The sequence below is a fragment of the Panthera pardus genome, unplaced genomic scaffold (genome assembly GCF_024362965.1).
Source record: "Panthera pardus isolate Hobbes unplaced genomic scaffold, ASM2436296v1 HiC_scaffold_27, whole genome shotgun sequence".
In the NCBI taxonomy this organism is placed as follows: domain Eukaryota; kingdom Metazoa; phylum Chordata; class Mammalia; order Carnivora; family Felidae; genus Panthera; species Panthera pardus.
In genome coordinates, this window is record NW_026526843.1 from 71,144,788 (window position 1) to 71,168,012 (window position 23,225).

Here is a 23,225-nt window from a genome sequence, read left to right on the forward strand (position 1 = left end):
CATCTGGCTCTGGGCTTTTGTTTTTTGGGAGATTTTTTGATTACTGATTCAGTTTATTTGCTGGTTTATCACTCTATTCAAGTTTTCTGTTTTCTTCCTGTTTCAGTTTTCATAGTTTATGTTTCTAGGAATTCATCCATTTTTCTAGGTTGTCCAATTTGTTGACATATATTTTTTCATGATATTCCAATTGTATTTCTGTGGTGTTGGTTGTTGTTTCTCCTCTCCCATTTGTGACTTTATTTATTGGGGTTCTTTCTTTTTTGGTAAGTCTGGCTCTAGGTTTTTTGTTTTATTATATTTTTTTAAAGAACCAGTTCCTGCTTTCATTGATCTGTTCTATTAGGTTTCTTTGATTCTATATCATTTATTTCTCCTTTAGCCTTTATTATTTACTCCCTTCTGTTTGCTATAGGCTTTTTTCTTGTTCTTTTTCTAGCTCCTTTAGGTGTAAAGTTAAGTTGTTTATTGGAGATTTTTCTTGCCTCTTGAGGTGGACCTGTATTGCTCTCTTTCCTTCTTAGGACTGCTTTTGCTGCATCAGAAAGGTTTTGGGCCATTGTGTTTTCATTTTCATTTGTTTCCATGTATTTTTTATATCTTCTTTGATTTCCTGGTTGATCCATTCATTGTTTAGTTTAACACTCATGTATATGCTGAAGTTTAAACAGCATGCTGTTTAACACTCATGTATATGTGGTCTTTCCAATATTTTTCTTGTAGTTGACTTAAAGTTTCCTAGCGTTGTGTTCAGAAAATATGCATGATATGATCTCAGTCTTTTGGTACTTGGTGAGGCCTGATCTATGACCTGCAGAATGTCCCGTGTGCACATGCAAAGAATGTGCATTCTGCTGTTTTAGAATGGCATGTTTTGAATATATCTGTTAAATCCATCTGATCCAGGGTGTCATTCAAAGCCATTATTTCCTTGTTGATTATCAGCTCAGATGATGTGTCCATTGATGTAAGTATGGGTGTTAAAGTCCTCTACTATTATTGTAGTAGTATCAACGAGTTCCTTTTTTGTTGTTGTTTTATATATCTGACTGTTCCATGTTGGGAGCATAAATATTTACAGTTGTCAGATCTTCTTGTTGGATTTTCCCCTTTATTATAATATAGTGCCTTTCTTCAGTCTTTGGTTTAACATCTACTTTGTCCAACATAAGTATTGCTACTCCAGCTTTCTTTTAACATCCATTTGCATGATAAAATTTTCTCCATCCCCTCACTTTCAATCTTAGGTGTCTTTTGGTCTAAAATGAGGCTCTTGTAGGGAGCATTTACATGGGTCTTGTTTTTTTTTTTTTTAAATTCATTCTGACACTCTCTGTTTTTTTCTTGGCATGTTTGGTCCATTTACATTCAGAGTAATTATTGATAGATATGTATTTAGTGTGATTTCATTATTTGTTTTATTGTTTCTGGAGATACTCTCTGTTCCTTTCTTGTCTTTGTCACTTTGGGTCTTTACTTTTTACCTAAAGAGTCTTCTTTAATACTTGCAATGCTGATTTAGTGGTCACAAACTCCTTTGGTTTTTGTTTGTCTGGAGAACTATTTAATTTTCCTTCAATTGTGTGTGATAGCCTTGATGGATAGAGTATTCATGGCTGCATGTTGTTCCCATTCAGCATTTTGAATGAATCATGCCACTCCCTTCCGGCTTGCCAAGTTTGTTAGAAATCTTCAGCTAGTCTTATGGGTCTTCCCTTGAAAGTTAGGAACTTCTTTTCTCTTGATGCTTTTAAGATTTTTTTAATTACTGTATTTTTCAAATTTATTATAATATATCTTGGTGTTGTCCAGCTTTTGTTGATTTTGATGAGACATCTCTGTGCCTCGTGGATCTGGATTTCTGTTTCGTTTCCTAGATTAGGGGAGTTTTAAGCTATGATTTCCTCAAATACATTTTCTGCCCCCTTCTCTCTCTTCTTCTTCTGTGACTCTTATAATGTAAATGTTATTACATTTGATGGAGTCACTGAGTTCCTTAAGTCTATTCTTGTGTTCCATAAGTCTTCTTACTCTCTTTTGTTCAGCTTCATTATCTTCCATTATTTTGTTCTTTGTATTACTTATTCTCTACTTCTTCCAGCTTGTGGTTATTGCACAAGCATATTTCCAATGTCAGTGTTGCATTTTGTGTTTCTGACTGATGATTTTTTAACTCTTTTATCTCTGTGGTAAGGGTCTCCCTGAAGTCTCCCTATTCTTTCCTCCAGCTCAGCAAGTATCCTTATGATTGTTGCTTTAAATTTTCCATCAGGCATGTTACTTATATCTGTTTCACTTGGATCTGTGGCTTTGACCTTATCTTGTTTCATTTGGGATAAATCCCTCCATCTTCACAGTTTTTTCTAAGTCTTTGTCTTCTTTGCTGTGTTAGACAATCCAGTCATGTTTTCTGTTCCTGAGAGTAATGGCTTTGGGAAGAAGAGGTCACATACTATCCATGGCCTGAAGCTCCAGGGAATGACTCTGGTATATGCTGAATGTTTTCTGTTGTTTTTTAAGTGCTCCATCATTCAGGCCAGTCCTCTGCAGACATTCTTCTTGCCCACATTGGTCAGTGTTTGGTCCCTGGTCTTAATGTGGTGAGGTTTAACTAGGTGTGCTCTGGTGTGCTCGTGAAATGAGACATGATACTACTTCCAATAGAAATGAAGCCCTGCAGAATCCTCTGGTCAAGATATGCAATGTGGACAGGGGTTTCTGCTGGTCCTCTAGGGAAGGGGCCCATTATGCTGTCAGTGATACAAGCTAGACCTAGAAGGGCAGTACCTCTAGAGCACAGGGGTGAGGGACCTGCTGTAAGCACGCTAGGAAGCTAGTGCTGGTGCTATGGTGCTTATTGCAGGTGGTTCTGTGTTTATGTTGAGGAGTGTGAGTAGGGAGAAATGGCACCAGCTATCTCCCTTGTCCTTGTAGAGGTACCTCCATGCATAATGTCTGTGAGGGAAGCACTCTGAGAAGCTCAAATAATCTTCCCCTATATGTCTCAGGTGCTTTTCAGATAGCTGTTTCCACACTATCAGACTCTGGGGTGTATACTGCCTTCTTTCCAGGAGGAGCGCAGTGGCTTCTGGGCTCTATCCCAGCCAAGCATGCTGACTTTTATAACTCCAGACTTTAGAAATATGGTGGACAGGATAGGAAGATGGTGGCGTAGGAGGACGCTGGGCTCACCGCGTGTCCTGCTGATCACTTAGATTCCACCTACACCTGCCTAAATAACCCAGAAAACCACCAGAGGATTAGCAGAACGGAGTCTCTGGAGCCAAGTGCAGATGAGAGGCCCAAGGAAGAGGGTAGGAAGGGCGGCGAGGTGGTACACGCTCCACGGACTGGCGGGAAGGAGCCGGGGCGGAGGGGCAGCCTGCTAGACAAGCAGAGCCCCCGAGTCTGGCTGGCAAAAGCGGAGGGGCCTGACTGAGTGTGTTCCGACAGCAAGCGCGACTTAGCGTCTGGGAGGTCATAAGTTAACAGCTCTGCTCAGAAAGCGGGAAGGCTGGAGGACAAAAGGAGGGAGAGTGGCTGAGCCCCCAGACGACAGAGCTCACCTTGGCGGGGAACAAAGGCGCTCACCAGCGCCATCTCCCTCGCCCATCCCCCAGCCAAAATCCCAAAGGGAACCAGTTCCTGCCAGGGAACTTGCTCGCTCCGCTCAAACACGCAACTTTGTGCTTCTGCGGAGCCAAACCTCCAGCAGCGGATCTGACTCCCTCCCGCTGCCACAGGGCGCCTCCTGAAGTGGATCACCTAAGGAGAAGCGAGCTAAGCCTGCCCCTCCAGCCCCCGTGCACCTTGCCTACCCACCCCAGTTAATACCCAGATCCCCAGCACCACAAGCCTGGCAGTGTGCAAGTAGTGCAGATGGGCCACGCCACCCCACAGTGAATCCCGCCCCTAGGAGAGAGGAAGAGAAGGCACACACCAGTCTAACTGTGGCCCCAGCAATGGGCTGGGGGCAGATATCAGGTCTGACTGCGGCCCCACCCACCAACTCCAGTTATACACCACAGCAAAGGGGAAGTGCCCTGCAGGTCCTCACCACTCCAGGGACTATCCAAAATGACCAAACGGAAGAATTCCCCTCAGAAGAATCTCCAGGAAATAACAAAAGCCAATGAACTGATCAAAAAGGATTTAAATAATATAACAGAAAGTGAATTTAGAATAATAGTCATAAAATTAATCGCTGGGCTTGAAAACAGTATAGAACAGCAGAGAATCTCTTGCTACAGAGATCAAGGGACTAAGGAACAGTCAGGAGGAGCTGAAAAACGCTTTAAACGAAATGCAAAACAAAATGGAAACCACGACGGCTCGGATTGAAGAGGCAGAGGAGAGAATTGGTGAACTAGAAGATAAAGTTATGGAAAAAGAGGAAGCTGAGAAAAAGAGAGATAAAAAAATCCAGGAGTATGAGGGGAAAATTAGAGAATTAAGTGATACACTAAAAAGAAATAATATATGCATAATTGGTATCCTAGAGGAGGAAGAGAGAGGGAAAGGTGCTGAAGGGGTACTTGAAGAAATAATAGATGAGAACTTCCCTGAACTGGGGAAGGAAAAAGGCATTGAAATCCAAGAGGCACAGAGAACTCCCTTCAGACGTAACTTGAATTGATCTTCTGCACGACATATCATAGTGAAACTGACAAAATACAAGGATAAAGAGAAAATTCTGAAAGCAACAAGAGATAAACGTGCCCTCACATATAAAGGGAGACCTATAAGACTCGTGACTGATCTCTCTTTTGAAACTTGGCAGGCCAGAAAGGATTGGCACGATATCTTCAGTGTGCTAAACAGAAAAAATATGCAGCCGAGAATCCTCTATCCAGCAAGTCTGTCATTTAGAATAGAAGGAGAGATAAAGGTCTTCCCAAACAAACAAAAACTGAAGGAATTTGTCACCACTAAACCAGCCCTACAAGAGATCCTAAGGGGGATCCTGTGAGACAAAGTAGCAGAGACATCGCTACAAGCATAAAACATACAGACATCACAATGACTCTAAACCCATATCTTTCTATAATAACACTGAATGTAAATGGATTAAATGCGCCAACCAAAATACATAGGGTATCAGAATGGATAAAAAAACAAGACCCATCTATTTGCTGTCTACAAGAGACTCATGTTAGACCTGAGGACACCTTTAGATTGAGAGTGAGGGGATGGAGAACTATTTATCATGCTACTGGAAGCCAAAAGAAAGCTGGAGTAGCCATACTTATATCAGACAAACTAGACTTTAAATTAAAGGCTGTAACAAGAGATGAAGAAGGGCATTATATAATAATTACAGGGTCTATCCATCAGGAAGAGCTAACAATTATAAATGTCTATGTGCCGAATACCAGAGCCCCCAAACATGTAAAACAATTACTCATAAACATAAGCAACCTTATTGATAAGAATGTGGTAATTGCAGGGGACTTTAACACTCCACTTACAGAAATGGATAGATCATCTAGACACACGGTCAATAAAGAAACAAGGGCCCTGAATGATACATTGGATCAGATGGACTTGACAGATATATTTAGAACTCTGCATCCCAAAGCAACAGAATATACTTTCTTCTCGAGTGCACATGGAACATTCTCCAAGATAGATCATATACTGGGTCACAAAACAGCCCTTCATAAGTTTACAAGAATTGAAATTATACCATGCATACTTTCAGACCACAATGCTATGAAGCTTGAAATCAACCACAGGAAAAAGTCTGGAAAACCTCCAAAAGCATGGAGCTTAAAGAACACCTTACTAAAGAATGAGTGGGTCAACCAGGCAATTAGAGAAGAAATTAAAAAATATATGGAAACAAACGAAAATGAAAATACAACAATCCAAACGATTTGGGACGCAGCGAAGGCAGTCCTGAGAGGAAAATACATTGCAATCCAGGCCTATCTCAAGAAACAAGAAAAATCCCAAAGACAAAATCTAACAGCACACTTAAAGGAAATAGAAGCAGAACAGCAAAGGCAGCCTAAACCCAGCAGAAGAAGAGAAATAATAAAGATCAGAGCAGAAATAAATAAGATAGAATCTAAAAAAACTGTAGAGCAGATCAACGAAACCAAGAGTTGGTTTTTTGAAAAAATAAACAAAATTGACAAACCTCTAGCCAGGCTTCTCAAAAAGAAAAGGGAGATGACCCAAATAGATAAAATCATGAATGAAAATGGGATTATTACAACCAATCCCTCAGATATACAAACAATTATCAGGGAATACTATGAAAAATTATATGCCAACAAATTGGACAACCTGGAAGAAATGGACAAATTCCTAAACACCCACACGCTTCCAAAACTCAATCAGGAGGAAATAGAAAGCTTGAACAGACCCATAACCAGCGAAGAAATTGAATTAGTTATCAAAAATCTCCTAACAAATAAGAGTCCAGGACCAGATGGCTTCCCAGGGGAGTTCTACCAGACGTTTAAAGCAGAGATAATACATATCTTTCTCAAGCTACTCCAAGAATTAGAAAGGGAAGGAAAACTTCCAGACTCATTCTATGAAGCCAGTATTACTTTGATTCCTAAACCAGACAGAGACCCAGTAAAAAAAGAGAACTACCAGCCAATATCCCTGATGAATATGGATGCAAAAATTCTCAATAAGATACTAGCAAATCGAATTCAACAGCATATAAAAAGAATTATTCACCATGATCAAGTGGGATTCATTCCTGGGCTGCAGGGTTAGTTCAACATTCGCAAATCAATCAACGTGATAAATCACATTAATAAAAGAAAAGAGAAGAACCATATGATCCTGTCAATCGATGCAGAAAAGGCCTTTGACAAAATCCAGCACCCTTTCTTAATAAAAACCCTTGAGAAAGTCGGGATAGAAGGAACATACTTAAAGATCATAAAAGCCATTTATGAAAAGCCCACAGCTAACATCATCCTCAATGGGGAAAAACTGAGAGCTTTATCCCTGAGATCAGGAACACGACAGGGATGCCCACTCTTACCGCTGTTTTTTAACATAGTGTTGGAAGTCCTAGCATCAGCAAGGAGACAACAAAAGGAAATCAAAGGCATCAAAATTGGCAAGGATGAAGTCAAGCTTTCGCTTTTTGCAGATGACATGATACTATACATGGAAAATCCGATAGACTCCACCAAAAGTCTGCTAGAACTGATACATGAATTCAGCAAAGTTGCAGGATACAAAATCAATGTACAGAAATCAGTTGCATTCTTATACACTAACAATGAAGCAACAGAAAGACAAATAAAGAAACTGATCCCATTCACAATTGCACCAAGACGCATGAAACACCTAGGAATAAATCTAACCAAAGATGTAAAAGATCTGTATGCTGAAAACTATAGAAAGCTTATGAAGCTTTCTTAAAATTGAAGAAGATATAAAGAAATGGAAAGACATTCCCCGCTCGTGGATTGGAAGAATAAATATTGTCAAAATGTCAATACTACACAAAGCTATCTACACATTCAATGCAATCCCAATGAAAATGGCACCAGCATTCTTCTCAAAACTAGAACAAGCCATCCTAAAATTCATATGGAACCACAAAAGGCCCCGAATAGCCAAAGTAATTTTGAAGAAGAAGACCAAAGCAGGAGGCATCACAATCCCAGACTTTAGCCTCTACTACAAAGCTGTCATCATCAAGACAGCATGGTATTGGCACAAAAACAGACACATAGACCAATGGAATAGAATAGAAACCCCAGAACTAGACCCACCAACGTATGGCCAACTCATCTTTGACAAAGCAGGAAAGAACATCCAATGGAAAAAAGACAGTCTCTTTCAGAAATGGTGCTGGGAGAACTGGACAGCAGCATGCAGAAGGTTGAAACTAGACCACTTTCTCACACCATTCACAAAAATAAACTCAAAATGGATAAAGGACCTGAATGTGAGACAGGAAACCATCAAAACCTTAGAGGAGAAAGCAGGAAAAGACCTCTCTGACCTCAGCCGTAGCAATCTCTTACTCGACGCATCCCCAAATGCAAGGGAATTAAAAGCAAAAATGAATTACTGGGACCTTATGAAGATAAAAAAGCTTCTGCACAGCAAAGGAAACAACCAACAAAACTAAAAGGCAACCAACGGAATGGGAAAAGATATTTGCAAATGACATATCAGACAAAGGGCTAGTATCCAAAATCTATAAAGAGCTCACCAAACTCCACACCTGAAAAACAAATAACCCAATGAAGAAATGGGCAGAAAACATGAATAGACACTTCTCTAAAGAAGACATCCGGATGGCCAACAGGCACATGAAAAGATGCTCAACGTCGCTCCTTATCAGGGAAATACAAATCAAAACCACACTCAGATATCACCTCACGCCAGTCAGAGTGGCCAAAATGAACAAATCGGGAGACTATAGATGCTGGAGAGGATGTGGAGAAACGGGAACCCTCTTGCACTGTTGGTGGGAATGCAAATTGGTGCAGCCGCTCTGGAAAGCAGTGTGGAGGTTCCTCAGAAAATTAAAAATAGACCTACCCTATGACCCAGCAATAGCACTGCTAGTAATTTACCCAAGGGATACAGGAGTACTGATGCATAGGGGCACTTGTACCCCAATGTTTATAGCAGCACTGTCAACAATAGCCAAATTATGCAAAGAGCCTAAATGTCCATCAACTGGTGAATGGATAAAGAAATTGTGGTTTATATACACAATGGAGTACTGCATGGCAATGAGAAAGAACGAAATATGTCCCTTAGTAGCAATGTGGATGGAACTGGAGAGTGTGATGCTAAATGAAATAAGCCATACAGAGAAAGACAGATACCATATGTTTTCACTCTTATGTGGATCCTGAGAAGCTTAACAGAAACCCATGGAGGAGGGAAAGGAAAAAAAAAAAAAAAGAGGTTAGAGTGGGAGAGAGCCAAAGCATAAGAGACTCTTAAAAACTGAGAACAAACTAAGGTTGATGGGGGGTGGGAGGGAGGGGATGGTGGGTGATGGGTATTGAGGAGGGCACCTTTTGGGATGAGCACTGGGTGTTGTATGGAAACCAATTTGACAATAAATTTCATATATTGAAAATAAAATAAAATAAAGTAAAAAAATATATAAAATTACTAGTAAATAAATAAATAAATAAATAAGAAATATGGTTTGGGCAGGGGTCTGCGCTGGTCTTCTTGGTGAAGGGCCTACCAAGCTGGAATTGAGGCAAGTTTTATTGAGAAGGTCAGTTGTTCCAGAGCACAAGAGTGTGGGACCTGGTTTAAGCAAGTTAGGCAGCCAGTGTAGGGCCAAGGTGCCGTCTGTAGTTGGCCCTGTGTTTGTACTGAGTGGCAAATGAGGGCAATGTTGATAGCAAGCTCCTCTGTCCTCAGAGAGGCATTTTCCTGAACTCTGACTCTCATGGAGGTACTCCAGGAAGAGGGAGTAATCTCCCCCAGTGTGCCCCAAGCATTCTTCAAATCACTTTTCCCATGCCATCTGACCCTTGGTTGTTTGCCTGCCATCTCTCCAGAATTAGGGCAGTACACTCAGGTCTCTATCACAGCCAAGCACACCAACATTTAACCCTCCCCTCCAGTTGCAAGAACTCATGAAAATCAGCTCCTCTAATTTTCCCAGTCAATGGCTTTGGGGAAATGTTCTCCTTGTGCATTTCCCTGTGCTCTCCTCTCTCTCTTGCCTTTCTTCATGATCATGCTCCTTCCCCTCTGCAGCACCTGCCATCTAATTTTTTCTCACAAACCATGTCTCTGCACCTCTACCTTCCTCAATGTGGCTTCTTCTCTGCCTTTAGTTGTGGAGTTTGTCAGTCTTCAGGTTGATTTCTGGGGTATTTATGATGATTTGATAGTTATCTAGCTGTGTTTGAGGGATGAGATGAGCCTAGAGTCCTCCTATTCTAGCGCCATCTTAGCTCCTCCATGATAACACCCTTAGTTGCACATATGTCTATTTCCCTATAATGTTCTGCAGGCCATAAGTACTTTTAGTGTTTTTTTTTTCACTTAATATTTTAATTTTAACTTTTTAAATTATTTTTTAAAGTTTATTTATTTTTTGTAGAGAGAGAGATAGGGAGGGAAAAACAGAGAGAGAAGGAGAAAGAGAATCCCAAACAGGTTCTGCACTGTCAACTCAGAGCCTGACGTGGATCTCTATCTCACAAACCTTGCGATCATGATCTGAGCTGAAATCAAGAGTCAGATGCTTAACCAACTGAGCCACCCAGGTGCCCCATTACTTAATATTATTTTATTTTATTTTTTATTTTATTTTTTTTTAACGTTTATTTATTTTTGAGACAGAGAGAGACAGAGCATGAATGGGGGAGGGGCAGAGAGAGAGGGAGACACAGAATCAGAAGCAGGCTCCAGGCTCTGAGCCATCAGCCCAGAGCCCGATGCGGGGCTCGAACTCACGGACCGCAAGATTGTGACCTGAGCTGAAGTCGGACGCTTAACTGACTGAGCCACCCAGGCGCCCCACTTAATATTATTTTAAATGCATGTATATTTTTTAACCTGCCCTAAATCCTTGTCAGTTCATGTGTAATATTTACTGGTTAAGTGCTTATAAAAATTGGTTTGCTTTTCTTTGTGCTGGGTCCGAGTATTTGCTATTAAGAAGCACGTTTTTGTTCTGAATGTTTTTCCTATTTTGGGGAGGGGTTAATTCCCTTGGGCCTATTCCCCAATGTGGATCAACTGGATCAATAAGTATAAACTATGTCTTATGTATGATTTTGCATCCACATTTTCCAGAATTCTTTATGGCTATGTAGATAGAATTAGCCTGGTGTACACTGCTACCAGCAATGTGTAAGTGCATCCATGTCATAAACTCCTGCCAGAACCATTTCATAAATAATTATGTATATTTATTTTGTACTGACTGACCTGGAAACCAGAGACAGAGGCAGGGAGGCAAGTTGGAATACTGCTACCATAGTCAAGGTCTAAGTAAAAAAGACCTGAGTTTTGGTAATTACAAAACTAACAGATTCAAATTCATTATAAAACATTGACTAAGTGCCTATTATGTGCCAGGCCTGTACTAAATATATTAGTGCTTAATTTTTTTAAGTTTATTTACTTTGAGACAAAAAGAGAGAGGAGCAAGAACACATGCATATGAGTGGGGGACAGGCAGAGAGAGAATCCCAAGCAGGCTCCGCACTGTCAGTGCATAGCTGAACTGTGAGATCATAACCTGAGCCGAAATCGAGAGTCAGATGCTTAACTGACTGAGCCACCCCGGCACCCTAGTACCTAATTAATTTTTTTTATCTCTGTACGTTAAAGTATTATTGGTCTTCATTATATAGATGAGGAAACTAAGAATTATCAAATTGATATAACATACCCTAGGTCACACAAATAGAAGTTCTAGAGCTGGGTTTCAAACATAGAGTTTCTGAAGGATTAAGCTGCTGAAAGAATGAAAAGCAAAACAAAACAAAAACAAACAAACAAAACAAAACCAAAATCAACCAACCAAAAAAAAAAAAAAAAACAATAGAAAGAAAGGAAAACAAATGCATAGTTGTTAGTGACCAAAAGTAAGTGGGGACCAAGGGAGGTAGCCAAGATAACTCCAATATTGGGTGCCTGTTCATAAATAGTGTTCCAGTTGGCTAACCACTCAAGTTCTTGGTGGTGTTCTCTTTCAGGAGACTCTGACAGTTTCAGCAAAGTGCGGTCTCTAGGAGAAAAGCCAACCATTGTCCGCCCTCCAGTGAGGCCTCCAGATCCTCCGTGCCGGGCAGCTACTCCCCAAAAGCCAGAACCAAAGCCAGATATTGTGGTTAGCAATGCAGGGAGAATCTCATCGTCTGTGTAAGTAGAGTTGTTCCTCATCCTTGACCTAAAGCTCATGTTAGGCCATCAGGAGTTCTTTCAGGATCACCATTATGATTATGAAGAGTATACAGTCTACAACCCCAAGGCTTCATTCACTTAATAGTCTAGGGAAATGTCACAGACAAGTCCTGTTTGGCGTGTTGCACTCATCACTCAAGGCTGACAGATTTCACTAAAACTGCCCTGATCTCTGTAGGGTGATAAGATTACCTTCTGTTTTCATGTTCCCTCTGGAAATTTTTTGTATTTTCTTGTTATTGCTACTGGTTTTTAAAGTAATTTAATTAACAGATTTATTTATTGTACTTGTGCCTTTAGGCTTTTTTTTAAATATCAAGGGTATGATTTTTTAAAATATTCCAAAATGGGGACGCCTGGGTGGCTTAGTTGGCTGGGCGCCCGACTTAGGCTCAGGTTGTGATCTCGCAGTTTGTGAGTTCAAGCCCCATGTCAGGCTCTGTGCTGACAGCTCAGAGCCGAGAGCCTGCTTCGGATTCTGTGTCTTCCTCTCTCTATGCCCCTCCCCTGCTCATGCTCTGTCTCTCTCTGTCTCAAAAGTAAATAAAACATTTTTTGAAAATCTTCCAAAATGTCTCAGATTCTCCAGAGAACCTCTTGCAAAGTAGGAACTGAGCTGATTTCTAGCAGTTTTTCCTGAGGTGGGACTGGAAGCCAAGGAACCAGGCATAGAGTGGCTAAGGTAGGAGCATAGCAGCTCTCACAGATCAGCCTTTCATGGCCACAGTTAGCCTGACTGGTCTCTCTTCAGCCAGTGCTTGGGATCCCTCTCATATACTGCCTCCTGGTATTCCTTTTTCTCATGTCTCTTGTTTTCCATAATTGTAAAATGGGGGAAATAAGAAAAACAAAGACTCTACCATGTTAATTAAGTAGCTACGTGTATTTACAAAAATGGCAAAAATTTATACTTTGAAACCAAGGACTTGTTTCACTTGTTTCTCACAAGAATAGCCTGAACCAACAACATACTCAGACCATTCTGAACCAAGGGAAAGCAAAGGGCATTAAGCATAGCCTTGCAGTAGCTTATGGTCTCTGAGTCATTTCACATTCTGATGCTTGGGTTTCTTCTCAGACCCAGGTCCTTTGAAAGCTAAGGCAGACCCTCCAATTGGTGCCCATCTTGTTTATAGTTTTTGCTCATTGTCTATTGGTTCTCATAAGTATTCCAGAGAAACTCATGGGACTTGATTGACTTCTGTTTGCAGGGTGGCTTCCAGGACCAGGTTCTTTGAAACAGCTTCCCGAAAAACAGGAAGGTAAGACATATAAGTGACAGAAGAACCAAGTTACTTTTTATTTAATGGATCATGAGCATTTCATTTCCTCTCTTACATTTTGTTTTTCTGTTTCTCTGTAGCTGTCTCTGTCTTTCTGTCCCTTTCTCTCTCCTAGTTCTCTCTGTCTCCTCATCTCTCACCCTGTACATTTGTCTTTGTCTATATACATGTGTGTTTCTCTTTGTTACTTTATTTGTCTCTCTCACACTTTCCTTCTCTCTGTCTTTGTCATTCTCAGTCTTTTTCTCTCTTTGTGTTTTTCTACTTATATCTCTGTTTCTGTCTTTGTCTCTCTGTCTCCTATCTGTATATTTCACTCTTTTTCTGTCTTTCTCCATGTCTCTTTTTCTTTGCCTATTTCTGTATCTGTTGTGCCATTGAGTCTCTGGCACTGTTTTCCATTTCTTCTTACTCCTCCTTCTCCTCCACCTCCTCCTCTTCTTTTCTTCTCTTTTCTTTTCTTTCTCTCTCTCTCTCTCTCTCTCTCTCAGACACAGATATACAAATAGTACTCACATACTAAGTAACACTACAAAAAATATTACACTCAACGTAAGTCTTATTTTTTTTGTTAGTTTACTTATTTAGACTCTATTATATTCTAAAAGAGCAACTGATAGGAATACACATAATGGAGCACTCTAACATAAGCAGCCTTAGAATAAGCAAACATTAGGTGGTATGATATAAATCACCTGGAAAAAATTGAGGGAACAAAAAACAAATAGATTTGCCTTCAACTCCAGACCCACTAAAACAGAATCTCCAGGAGTGGGGCCTGAGTATATGTTTTTCTTCTCTTCTCTTCTCTTCTCTTCTCTTCTCTTCTCTTCTCTTTCTTCTCTTCTCTTCCTTTCCTTTCCTTTCCTTTCCTTTCCTTTCCTTTCCTTTCCTTTTATTTCCTCTTTCTTTCTTTCTTTCTTTTCCTTCCTTCCTTCCAGTTTGTTTTTAAAACTTCTAAGGTATTGATACAGATTGTCCAGAGTCTGGCATCTGAGACCCTTTAGGCTATAACATCTAGAGAAATGGCTGCATAGCCTTTAGGGACTTTTTTGTGAGCTTGCTCCATGTTGCTTATCAGAGAGTTTGAAATTGTGATTCCTGATGGGTGATAAGAGTATAGCTTTTCTAGGCGGTCAGTTAAAAGAACAATGTGCCTTTACCAGCACTGGAGCTGGGGTATGCTTAACACTATCTAGTCAACGCTGTGAGACCTAACTCACCAGGACATGACCCTGCACAGCAAGTCACCCTAGTTCTGCTTGGCAGTCAGCCATTAGACCAGGCCAAATTCTCCTTTGACAATAATTTACCATTTATTCTACCATAACAGATAAAAATGATGTTACAGTCCCAGATTTATCTTCCAATACAATAAAATTATTACCTAGGATGTTTTTAAGACAGGCTTAGTCAAATGTCCCTCTTGAAAAAAAAATAAGAGAGAGAGACAGAGACAGAGAGACTCTTAATATAGCACCTGCCTGTGAGCAGGATCACATCCTATTTCCTTGGTGATTCTTCCTCCCTCCCTAAAATAAGCCATATGAGAAATAACTACCAAGGAAATGTAATGAAGTAAACTAGAATTAACAGAATGAAATGGGTACATCTAAAGGAAAGCTTTTTTTTACAGGGTACTTGCATGATTCAGTGGGTTAGGCATCCAACTTTGGCTCAGGTTGAGCATCCAACTTTGGCTCAGGTCATTATCTCAAGGTTCTTGGGTTCAAGCGCCACTTTGAGCTCTGTGCTGACAGCTCAGAGCCTGGAGTCTGCTTTGGATTCTGTGTCTCCCTCTCTCTCTGCCCCCTTTCCACTCACACTCTGCCTCTCTCACTCTCAAAAATAAACATTAAAACATTTTTTAAAAGGAAAACTTTTTTAGAGGAAGTGATATCTAAGTTAGAGCTTAAAAGATGAGTAGAAATACACCAAAACATATAAAGAATTCATTGGTAGCCTTGGACAGGGAACTGAGACAATTAGAGAGAATTTGTAAGAGGCATGAACAAAGTCCAATAGAATCTTGAAGGCAGGCCAGCTTCTAAAAGGAAATTATAGCCAAACTGATGTTGAGAGTATGGAAACATTGTCTGAGCTACTGTCACTACTGGCTGAGCTATGTCAGCTATGTCAGCTACTGCTCAGGGAATTCCTGGACCAACTTACAACATGAGAGGGCTGTAGCCAAACCAGGCATTTCAAGCTAGAGAACAACTCTACTTATCCTATGTTTAGGCTTCTGGAACCTAGATTTAATTCTGTACTTTACCTCCAGATTCCATCTTGGCAGAGGTGTGGGCAACACCGAAATGGATCCACCTATCCTCCAGTGTGTCATGAGCCATAGAGACATATTCTGTATCCACAGGTTCCTCCCATTTAGTATCCACGTAGAAAAAACAACACTTCTGTCTAGGCTCCCACCTTGTAACCCCTACTTGTATTAGTACATCTACATCAGTACCATCTATAAACATTGTTGAAAAGCTCTTCTCTCATCTCTGATGGAAATAATCATCTGTTTATCCTTTGTTTATCCTCCTTTTTGCTTCCCATTTGTACCCCTGACTGTAGCCTGACATTTGAATTACCTCACTTCCTCATTCATCTCCTTTCCATAACCAATAAAAAATTAAATCTCAAATGACAGTGAGAAGTGGTTCATCAAGAAGAGAAGGGAGGGGAAGATAGTTCAGCAAGGCAGACAGCTTATGCAAGACAAGTTCAGTAAGTCATTAGTGTTCCACTTTGGCTACAATGTGGGGGTGAGAAGAGGGAAACTTACTTGGAGGTGAGGCCAGAAAGATACTTTGGGGCCAGATTTTAAAGACCTTATATGACATACAAAGGGTTTTGGTCTTTATACTATACTCTATGATGAGTCATGGAACTTTTAAACATGACAATGCATAGTCTGAGATGACTGAATTGTAAAAAAATCATTCTAGCAGTACTGAGAAAGATAGATGGGAGAGTAAAGACTGGAGATAGAGAGACTAATTAGGATGATAATCATCATGGCAACAGTTAATGAGGCCTTAACCTATGACATTGCCAATACAATGGAATAAAATGGACAGTTTTGAAATAGACACAATGAGACCTTGCTGATTTTTCAAACATGGAGCATTGGAGAAGGATTAAGAGGGGGTAAAAGTCTATTCTAGAAAATTAAGTGTATGATAACAATAATTAGTCATGGAGGAACAACTTTTGTAGGAAAGTGTTGCTCCCCTCAATTTTGGACACAGTGATTTTAAGACCCTGTGGAATATCCAGAAATAAATATCCAGTGGGGGTTGAGAGGAAGATAGGAGCGGAGTAGGAGGACCTGCGGCTCACCCATCCCACAAACACAACTAGATAACTAAAAATCATCCTAAATGCCCCCAGAAATAGACAGGAAGACTGACAGAAAAAACTCTACAAATAAAGGTAGGAAATAGTCCACACTGAAGAAGGTAGGAAGTGTGGAGAGGGCGTTTAGGGGAGAAATGGATCGCTGGTATGTGCAGGGGAGGGATCAGTGCTCACAGAGAAGGGAAAGAGATAGAGGATCACAGAAGAATGCACAAGGAGAACATTTCCCCAGGGTTGTTGGCTTGGAAAATGAAAATGGCTGAATTTTTTGAGTTCTTGCAACAAGTGGGGCTTAAAGCATGTAGTTTTAAGGGAGAGTGGACTTTGCTGTGATAGAGGCTGGGGGCACTGCTCCTATAAAGAAGGCAGTATACACCCCCAAGTCTGATAGTGTGGAAACAGCTATCTGAAAAACACCTGGGACATACGGGGGAAGATTATCTGCTCCTCTCAGAGTGCTTCCCTCAGAGTCAGTGTGCGTGGAGGCACCTCTCCAAGGACAAGGGAGATAGCTGGTGCCATTTCTCCCATTCACACCCCTCAGCATAAACACAGAGCCACCTGCAATAAGCACCATAGCACCAACACTAGCTTCCTAGCCTGCTTACACCAGGTCCCTCACCCCTATGCTCTGGAGGTACTGCCCTTCTAGGTCAAGCTTGTATCAGGCACAGCATGGTGAGGCCCTTCCCTAGAAGACCGCCAGAAACCCCTGTCCACATTGCATCTCCTGACCAGAGCATTCTGCAGGGCTTCATTTCTATTGGAAGTAGCATCATGTCTCATTTCACGAGCACACCTAGTTAAACCTCACCACATTAAGACCAGGGACCAAACACTGTCCAAGGTAGGCAAGGAAAATGTCTGCATGGGACTGGCCTGAAGGATGGAGCACCTAAAACACAACAGAAAACATGCAGCACACACAAGAGACACTTTGTAAAGCTCCAGGCCATGGACAGCGTGGGGCGAAGGGAGGGGGGGGGTTCGTGTTCACTTCTGGAGCAAGAGCTCACTGCTGCTCTGGCTTTCAGTCATACTTTCCCTACTAAAAAAAGACACCTGCAGATCTCAGGGAGGCGGGACTTGGTATAAGCAGCTCACCCTCTGCTGTGTGGGCTATGCCACTAGCTGATGTCCCTCATTGCTCATATGATGGATGTAAAATGGTGTTAGCCCACTCTCTTTCCCAGCGAGGTGACTTTGCTTCCACCTCTGTTCAGGAAGCCCTCACAGAAGAGTGAACAATCTCCCCTCTTGTGTCCCAGGCTTCCATCAGATCCCTACCTTCACCCTGTTTACTGGCCTTCTGTCCACCCAGCAGTGCAGTGCTGCTGTGTTTTATCTCAGGCGCATGGCTGGGTTTCAAAACTGCAAATTTTAGGGACTTGGTGTGGCAGGGACCCACACTGATTCTCTAGGAGGGACTCACTGCTCTCTGCTGGTACCAGTTTGTCCCAGAAAAATAGTCACATGATCACGCAGGGGCTTGGATTTTATGGTAAAGTTTAACAAAAAGCCCTCATCCAGGTTAGCTGCCCTCAGCAGCCTTTATGTTAATGAATGGGACAGCTCAATGGTGCCCACTGGCTCTTTTGTCCCTTGAGAGGCAGTGCCACCTCTTCCAAATGCAGTCCAAGAAGAGGAACTTCCTCTCTCAGTCTAACCCAGGAGATCCTCAGAGAACACTGACTACTTTCTGGCTTTTGGCCTCCTTCTCCACAGGAGCAACACTATACCCACCAGGCTTGACCCTGGTGATGGTGCAGACTTCTAAAACTTCAGACTATCAGCTTGGCTGCTTGTAAAGACTGGCTATAATCAGCTCCTCTTGTATTCCCAAGTCACTGGTTTTGGGGAAGTGTTTTTCTTCTGCAACCCCCTTGCATACTGCTTTATCTTTCATTTTGCCTCTCTCTCTCTTTCCCTTTGTCTATCTCTCCTCTCTCTGTGGTCAGGGCTCCCTCCTCTCTGCAGAACCCACGATTCTTTTCTAGCCCCCAAATCACATCTCCAAACTTCCTACCTTCCATAATATTGCCTCTTTTCTCCATCTAGTTGTGTAGTTTGTTCTCTCAGGCCTCAGATGTATTTCCTGGGTGTTCAGAATGATTTGATAATTACCTATCTATGTTCAAGGGATGAGGCAAGCATAAGATCCTCATACTACTCTGCCATCTTAACTCCTCCTATCAATTAATAAAATTGATAAGCCTCTAGCCAGGCTTACCAAAAAGAAAAGAGAAAAGACACAAACAAATAAAATCACAAATGATAGAGGAGAAATAACAACCAACACCACAGAAATACAAACACTTAGAATATTATGAAAAACTATATGCCAACAAATTGGATAAACTGGAAGAAATGGATAAATTCCTAGAAACATAAATTACCAAAAATGAAACAGGAAGAAATAGAAAACTTGAACATACTGATAATCAGCAAAGACATTGAATCAGTAATCAAAAATCTCTCAGCAAACAAAAGTCCAGGGCCAGATGGCTTCATGGGGAAATTCTACCAAACATTAAAGAAAGAATTAATACCTATTTTTCCACAAGCTGTTGCAAAAAATAGAAAAAGAAGGAAAACCTAGGAAGTCATTCTATAGGGCCACAACATTACCTGAATACCAAAACCAGAATAAGACTCCACTAAAAGAGAAGTACAGGCCACTATCCTTGATGAAGATGGATGCAGAAATTCTCAATAAAATGCTAGCAAACTAAATCTAACAGTACATTAAAAGAATCATTCACCACAATCAAGTAGGATTCATTCCTGGGCTTCAAAGGTAGCTCAATATTCACAATTCAATCAATACTGTATACCACATTATTAAAAGAAATAAGAAGAACTATATGATTTTTTCAATAGATGCAGGGAAAGCATTTCACAATGTATATCATTCACTAAAAACCCTCAACAAAAGTTGGGTTACAGGGAACATATCTCAACATAATAAAAGCCATACAAGAAACCCACAGCTAATATCATCCTCTATGGGGAAAAACTGAGAGCTTTTCCTCTGTGGTCAAGAATTAGGGATTCCACTCTCACCGTTATTTAACATAGTACTGGAAGTTCTACCCACAGCAAGCACACAGCAAAAAGAAATAAAAGGCAACAAAATCATCAAAGAAGCCAAACTTCCACTCTTTGCAGATGACATGATACTCTGTATAGAAAACTCAAAAGACTGATACACAAATTCAATATAGATGCAGGATACAAATTCAACATACAGAAATCTGTTGAATTTATATGCACCAATAATGAAGCAGCTGAGAGAGAAATCAAGGAATCAATCCCATTTACAATTTCACCAAAAACCTTACGATACATAGGAATAAACTTAACCAAAGAGGTAAACAGTCTGTACTCTGAAACTATAAAACACTGATGAAAGAAATTGAGGACACAAAGAAATGGAAAAACATTCCATGTCCATCGATTGGAGGAACAAGTATTGTGAAAATGTCTATATTACCCAAAGCAATCTACACACTTAATGCAATTCCTATCTAAATACCACTAGCATTTTTCAGAGAGCCAGAACAAACAGTCCTAAAATTTGCATGGAACCACAAAAGACCCTGAACGGCCAAAGCAACCTTGAAAAAGAAAAGTAAATCTGCTAGTATCACAATTCTGGAGCTTAAGTTATATTACAAATCTGTAGTGATTAAGATAGTATGGTATTGGCACAAAAATAGACACATAGATCAATGGATCAGGGATCAGAATAGAAACCTCAGAAATGAACCCACAACTATATGGTCAATAAAACAGGAAAGAATTTCCAATGTGAAAAAGACAGTCTCTTCAACAATCAGTGTTGGGGAAACTGGACAGCAACATGCAAAATAGTGAAACTAGACCACTTTCTTACATCATACACAAAAATAAATTCAAATTGGATCAAAGACCTAAATGTGAGAGAGGAAACCATTAAAATCCTAGAGGAGAACACAGGGAGTAACCCCTTTGGCATCAGCCATAGCAACTTCTGACTAGATATGTCTCCTGAGGCAAGAGAAATAAAAAATAAACTATTGGGACTTCATCAAAATAAAAACCTACACAGTGAAGGAAACAATAAACAAAACTAAAAGGCTGAAAGAGAGCCTACTGAATGGGAGAAGATATTTGCAGATATCATATCTGATAAAAATTAGTATCCAAAATATATTTTAAAAAAACTTATGAAACTCAACACCCAAAAAATGAACAATACATTTAAAAAAATGGGTAGAAGATAGGAATAGACACTTTTCCAAAGAAGACATACATATGGTCAACATATGCATAAAAATATGCTCAATATCACTCAACATCAAATGGAAATCAAAACTACAGTGAGATATCACCTCACACATGTCTGAATGAATCAACAACACCAGAAACAACAGGTGTTGATGAAGATGTGGAGAAAGGGGAACCCTCATGCAATTTTGGTGGGAATGCAAACTGGTACAGCCACTCTGGAAAACAGTATGTAGGTTCATCAAATGGTAAGAATAGAACTACCCTATGATCCAGCAATTGCACTACTAGGTATTTGTCCAAAGGATACAAAAATACTGATTCGAAGCGGCACATGCACTCCAATGTTTATAGCCGCATTATCAACAATAGCCAAATTATGGAAAGAGCCCTAATGTCCTTCAACTGATGAATAAATAGATAATGAAGAGATGGTATATATAGAATGGCATATTACTCAGCTATATAAAGGAATTAAATCTTGGCATTTACAACAACATAGATGGAGCTGGAGAGTATTACGATAAGAGAAATAAGTCAGAGAAACGCAACTACCATATGATTTCACTAATATGTGGAATTTAAGAAAACAAGCAAAGGGGGGAAATTGGAGATAGAGAGACAAATGAAGAAACAGACTTAATTATAGACAACAAACTGGTGGTTACCAGAAGAGAAGGGGGTAGGGGATGTTGTAAATACATTGTGGGGATTAAGGAAACACTTGTGATGAGCACCAGGTGTTTTATGGAAATGTTGAATTACTGTATTGTACACCTGAAATTATTATTATACTGTGTGTTAGCTAACTGGAATTTAAATAAAAAATAAAAAAAAGAAATGTCCAGTAGGTAACTGCAACTTAGACTAGTAGTTGAGGTTGAATCCACAGAGATTTAGGGGTAGAACTGTTGAATACAGCCACTGTGCAACTTCACGGGACATTTACATATACTACGATGTGAATAGTGGCCCCTTGGTGGGTTCTCAGTATTTGGTGGTGATTTAAACCATGAATGGGAGTAAGATCACTCAGGAAGTAGGTATAAATAGACTTAGGAAAGGTCAGAAAAACAATGCTATGGAAATAGCCCTATTGTCATTCTATCTATTGTCTGGGATGTTCTGGCAAAACTATATAGGCCTTCATTCTTTAGGATTGTCTCTTCCCTCCAGCTCTTCTCAGACAAGGCTAACTTAGTATGAATCTAAGCATATTAAGGGGCTGAGGAAAGTTGGTTTGGTCTTTAAGGCAAAGGGTGATTAATGTTTTGAATGGCATTTGCCATTCTCCCTTGTCCTTATCCCTATGAGAGATAATCACAGAATACAGGTTTTGGTCTTGGGCCAGTTTCTCTGGGCTCCCCTAGCCTCCCATTGCCTAAACACTAAAAGGATTATTCTGACACCTGAGAGATGTCTTTGTATTTAGGTTACTGGGCTTTCTAAAACTGCCGAGAGGCATCCCAACTTATAAGCATAGATCTAGATGCTTTGAAACATTTGGATGGATTACTTCCCATTTTTCAAATGGACTCTTTGACACTGGCCTGGAAGGGTCACCCATCCCCTTGCTTTGCCTTTCCAGTTCTGATTTCTAGAGACTTAGTGAAATATTTTTCCTCCTTTACCCACAGTTCTCAAGGAAGACTTCCTGGAGATGAGAGTTGAGGCCTCAGGTATGTATTCTTCACCCCTGATTACAAAACCTTATTAAATATAAGCCTTCTTTATGGAATTTGAGCTTTTGAGGACTTCAGTCTTGAGGGTCCACAGGGTAGGAGCTCCCTCCCTGTCTCAGTTCATGACCCTTACATTTACTGCCTTCTAATTCTGAGGTTCCCTGTGTTTTTAAGTCTCCTTCCTCTTTCCTTCCTTTCTACTCCAACCAAACTACAGCATGGTTTTACAAGTTGCCTTTGGATAAAGTTCATTAGAAATCCTAGACTGTGACATTGGGGCAAGTACATTTCATTCTCTTAGCCTCAATTTCCCAATCTGTACAATGAAAAGTTTGGAACTGTCTAACTCTGACATTCTTTCGGTCTATAAGAAAATCAGTAAGCTCTCTTTTGGTATTTTAGCAAGTACCATGAGTCCACTTCAGTATCATGTAGAGACTTCGCAGCTTTAGAACAAATCACTATTTAAGTCCTACCCCCAAAACCTTTATCCTTAGTCCTGTATATTTGTTTAATGCAAAATACTTCCACTTCCATTATGCAAAATACTTTCACTTCCATTATTTTATTTGATCCATATCAAATGCCAGAATAAGGAGAATAATATGTATTTTAACTCAGCCAATAAAGGAACTGAGGTTCACGGGCGCCTGGGTGGCTCAGTCAGTTAAGCATCTGACTCTTAATTTCAGCCCAGGTCATGATCTCATGATTTATGAGTTTGAGCCCCGCATCAGTCTCC

The 23,225-nt window shown here is 40.4% G+C and overlaps 1 protein-coding gene across 8 annotated transcripts in view; it reads left to right on the plus strand.

The window, feature by feature from the left end:
- OPHN1 (oligophrenin 1) overlaps positions 1-23,225 on the plus strand; it is a 532,200-nt gene that overhangs the window by 504,406 nt on the left and 4,569 nt on the right. For 5 of the 8 annotated variants that reach the window (XM_053891532.1, XM_053891531.1, XM_053891529.1 and 2 more), the window contains 2 exons: positions 13,095-13,145; positions 22,439-22,480. In XM_053891532.1, coding sequence (XP_053747507.1) covers positions 13,095-13,145; positions 22,439-22,480 — 93 coding nt within the window. Of the gene's footprint in view, positions 1-11,675; positions 11,842-12,463; positions 12,566-13,094; positions 13,146-22,438; positions 22,481-23,225 lie in introns of those variants that run through there. The other 3 variants (XM_019428581.2, XM_019428582.2, XR_002074899.2) reach the window with 2 other exon arrangements.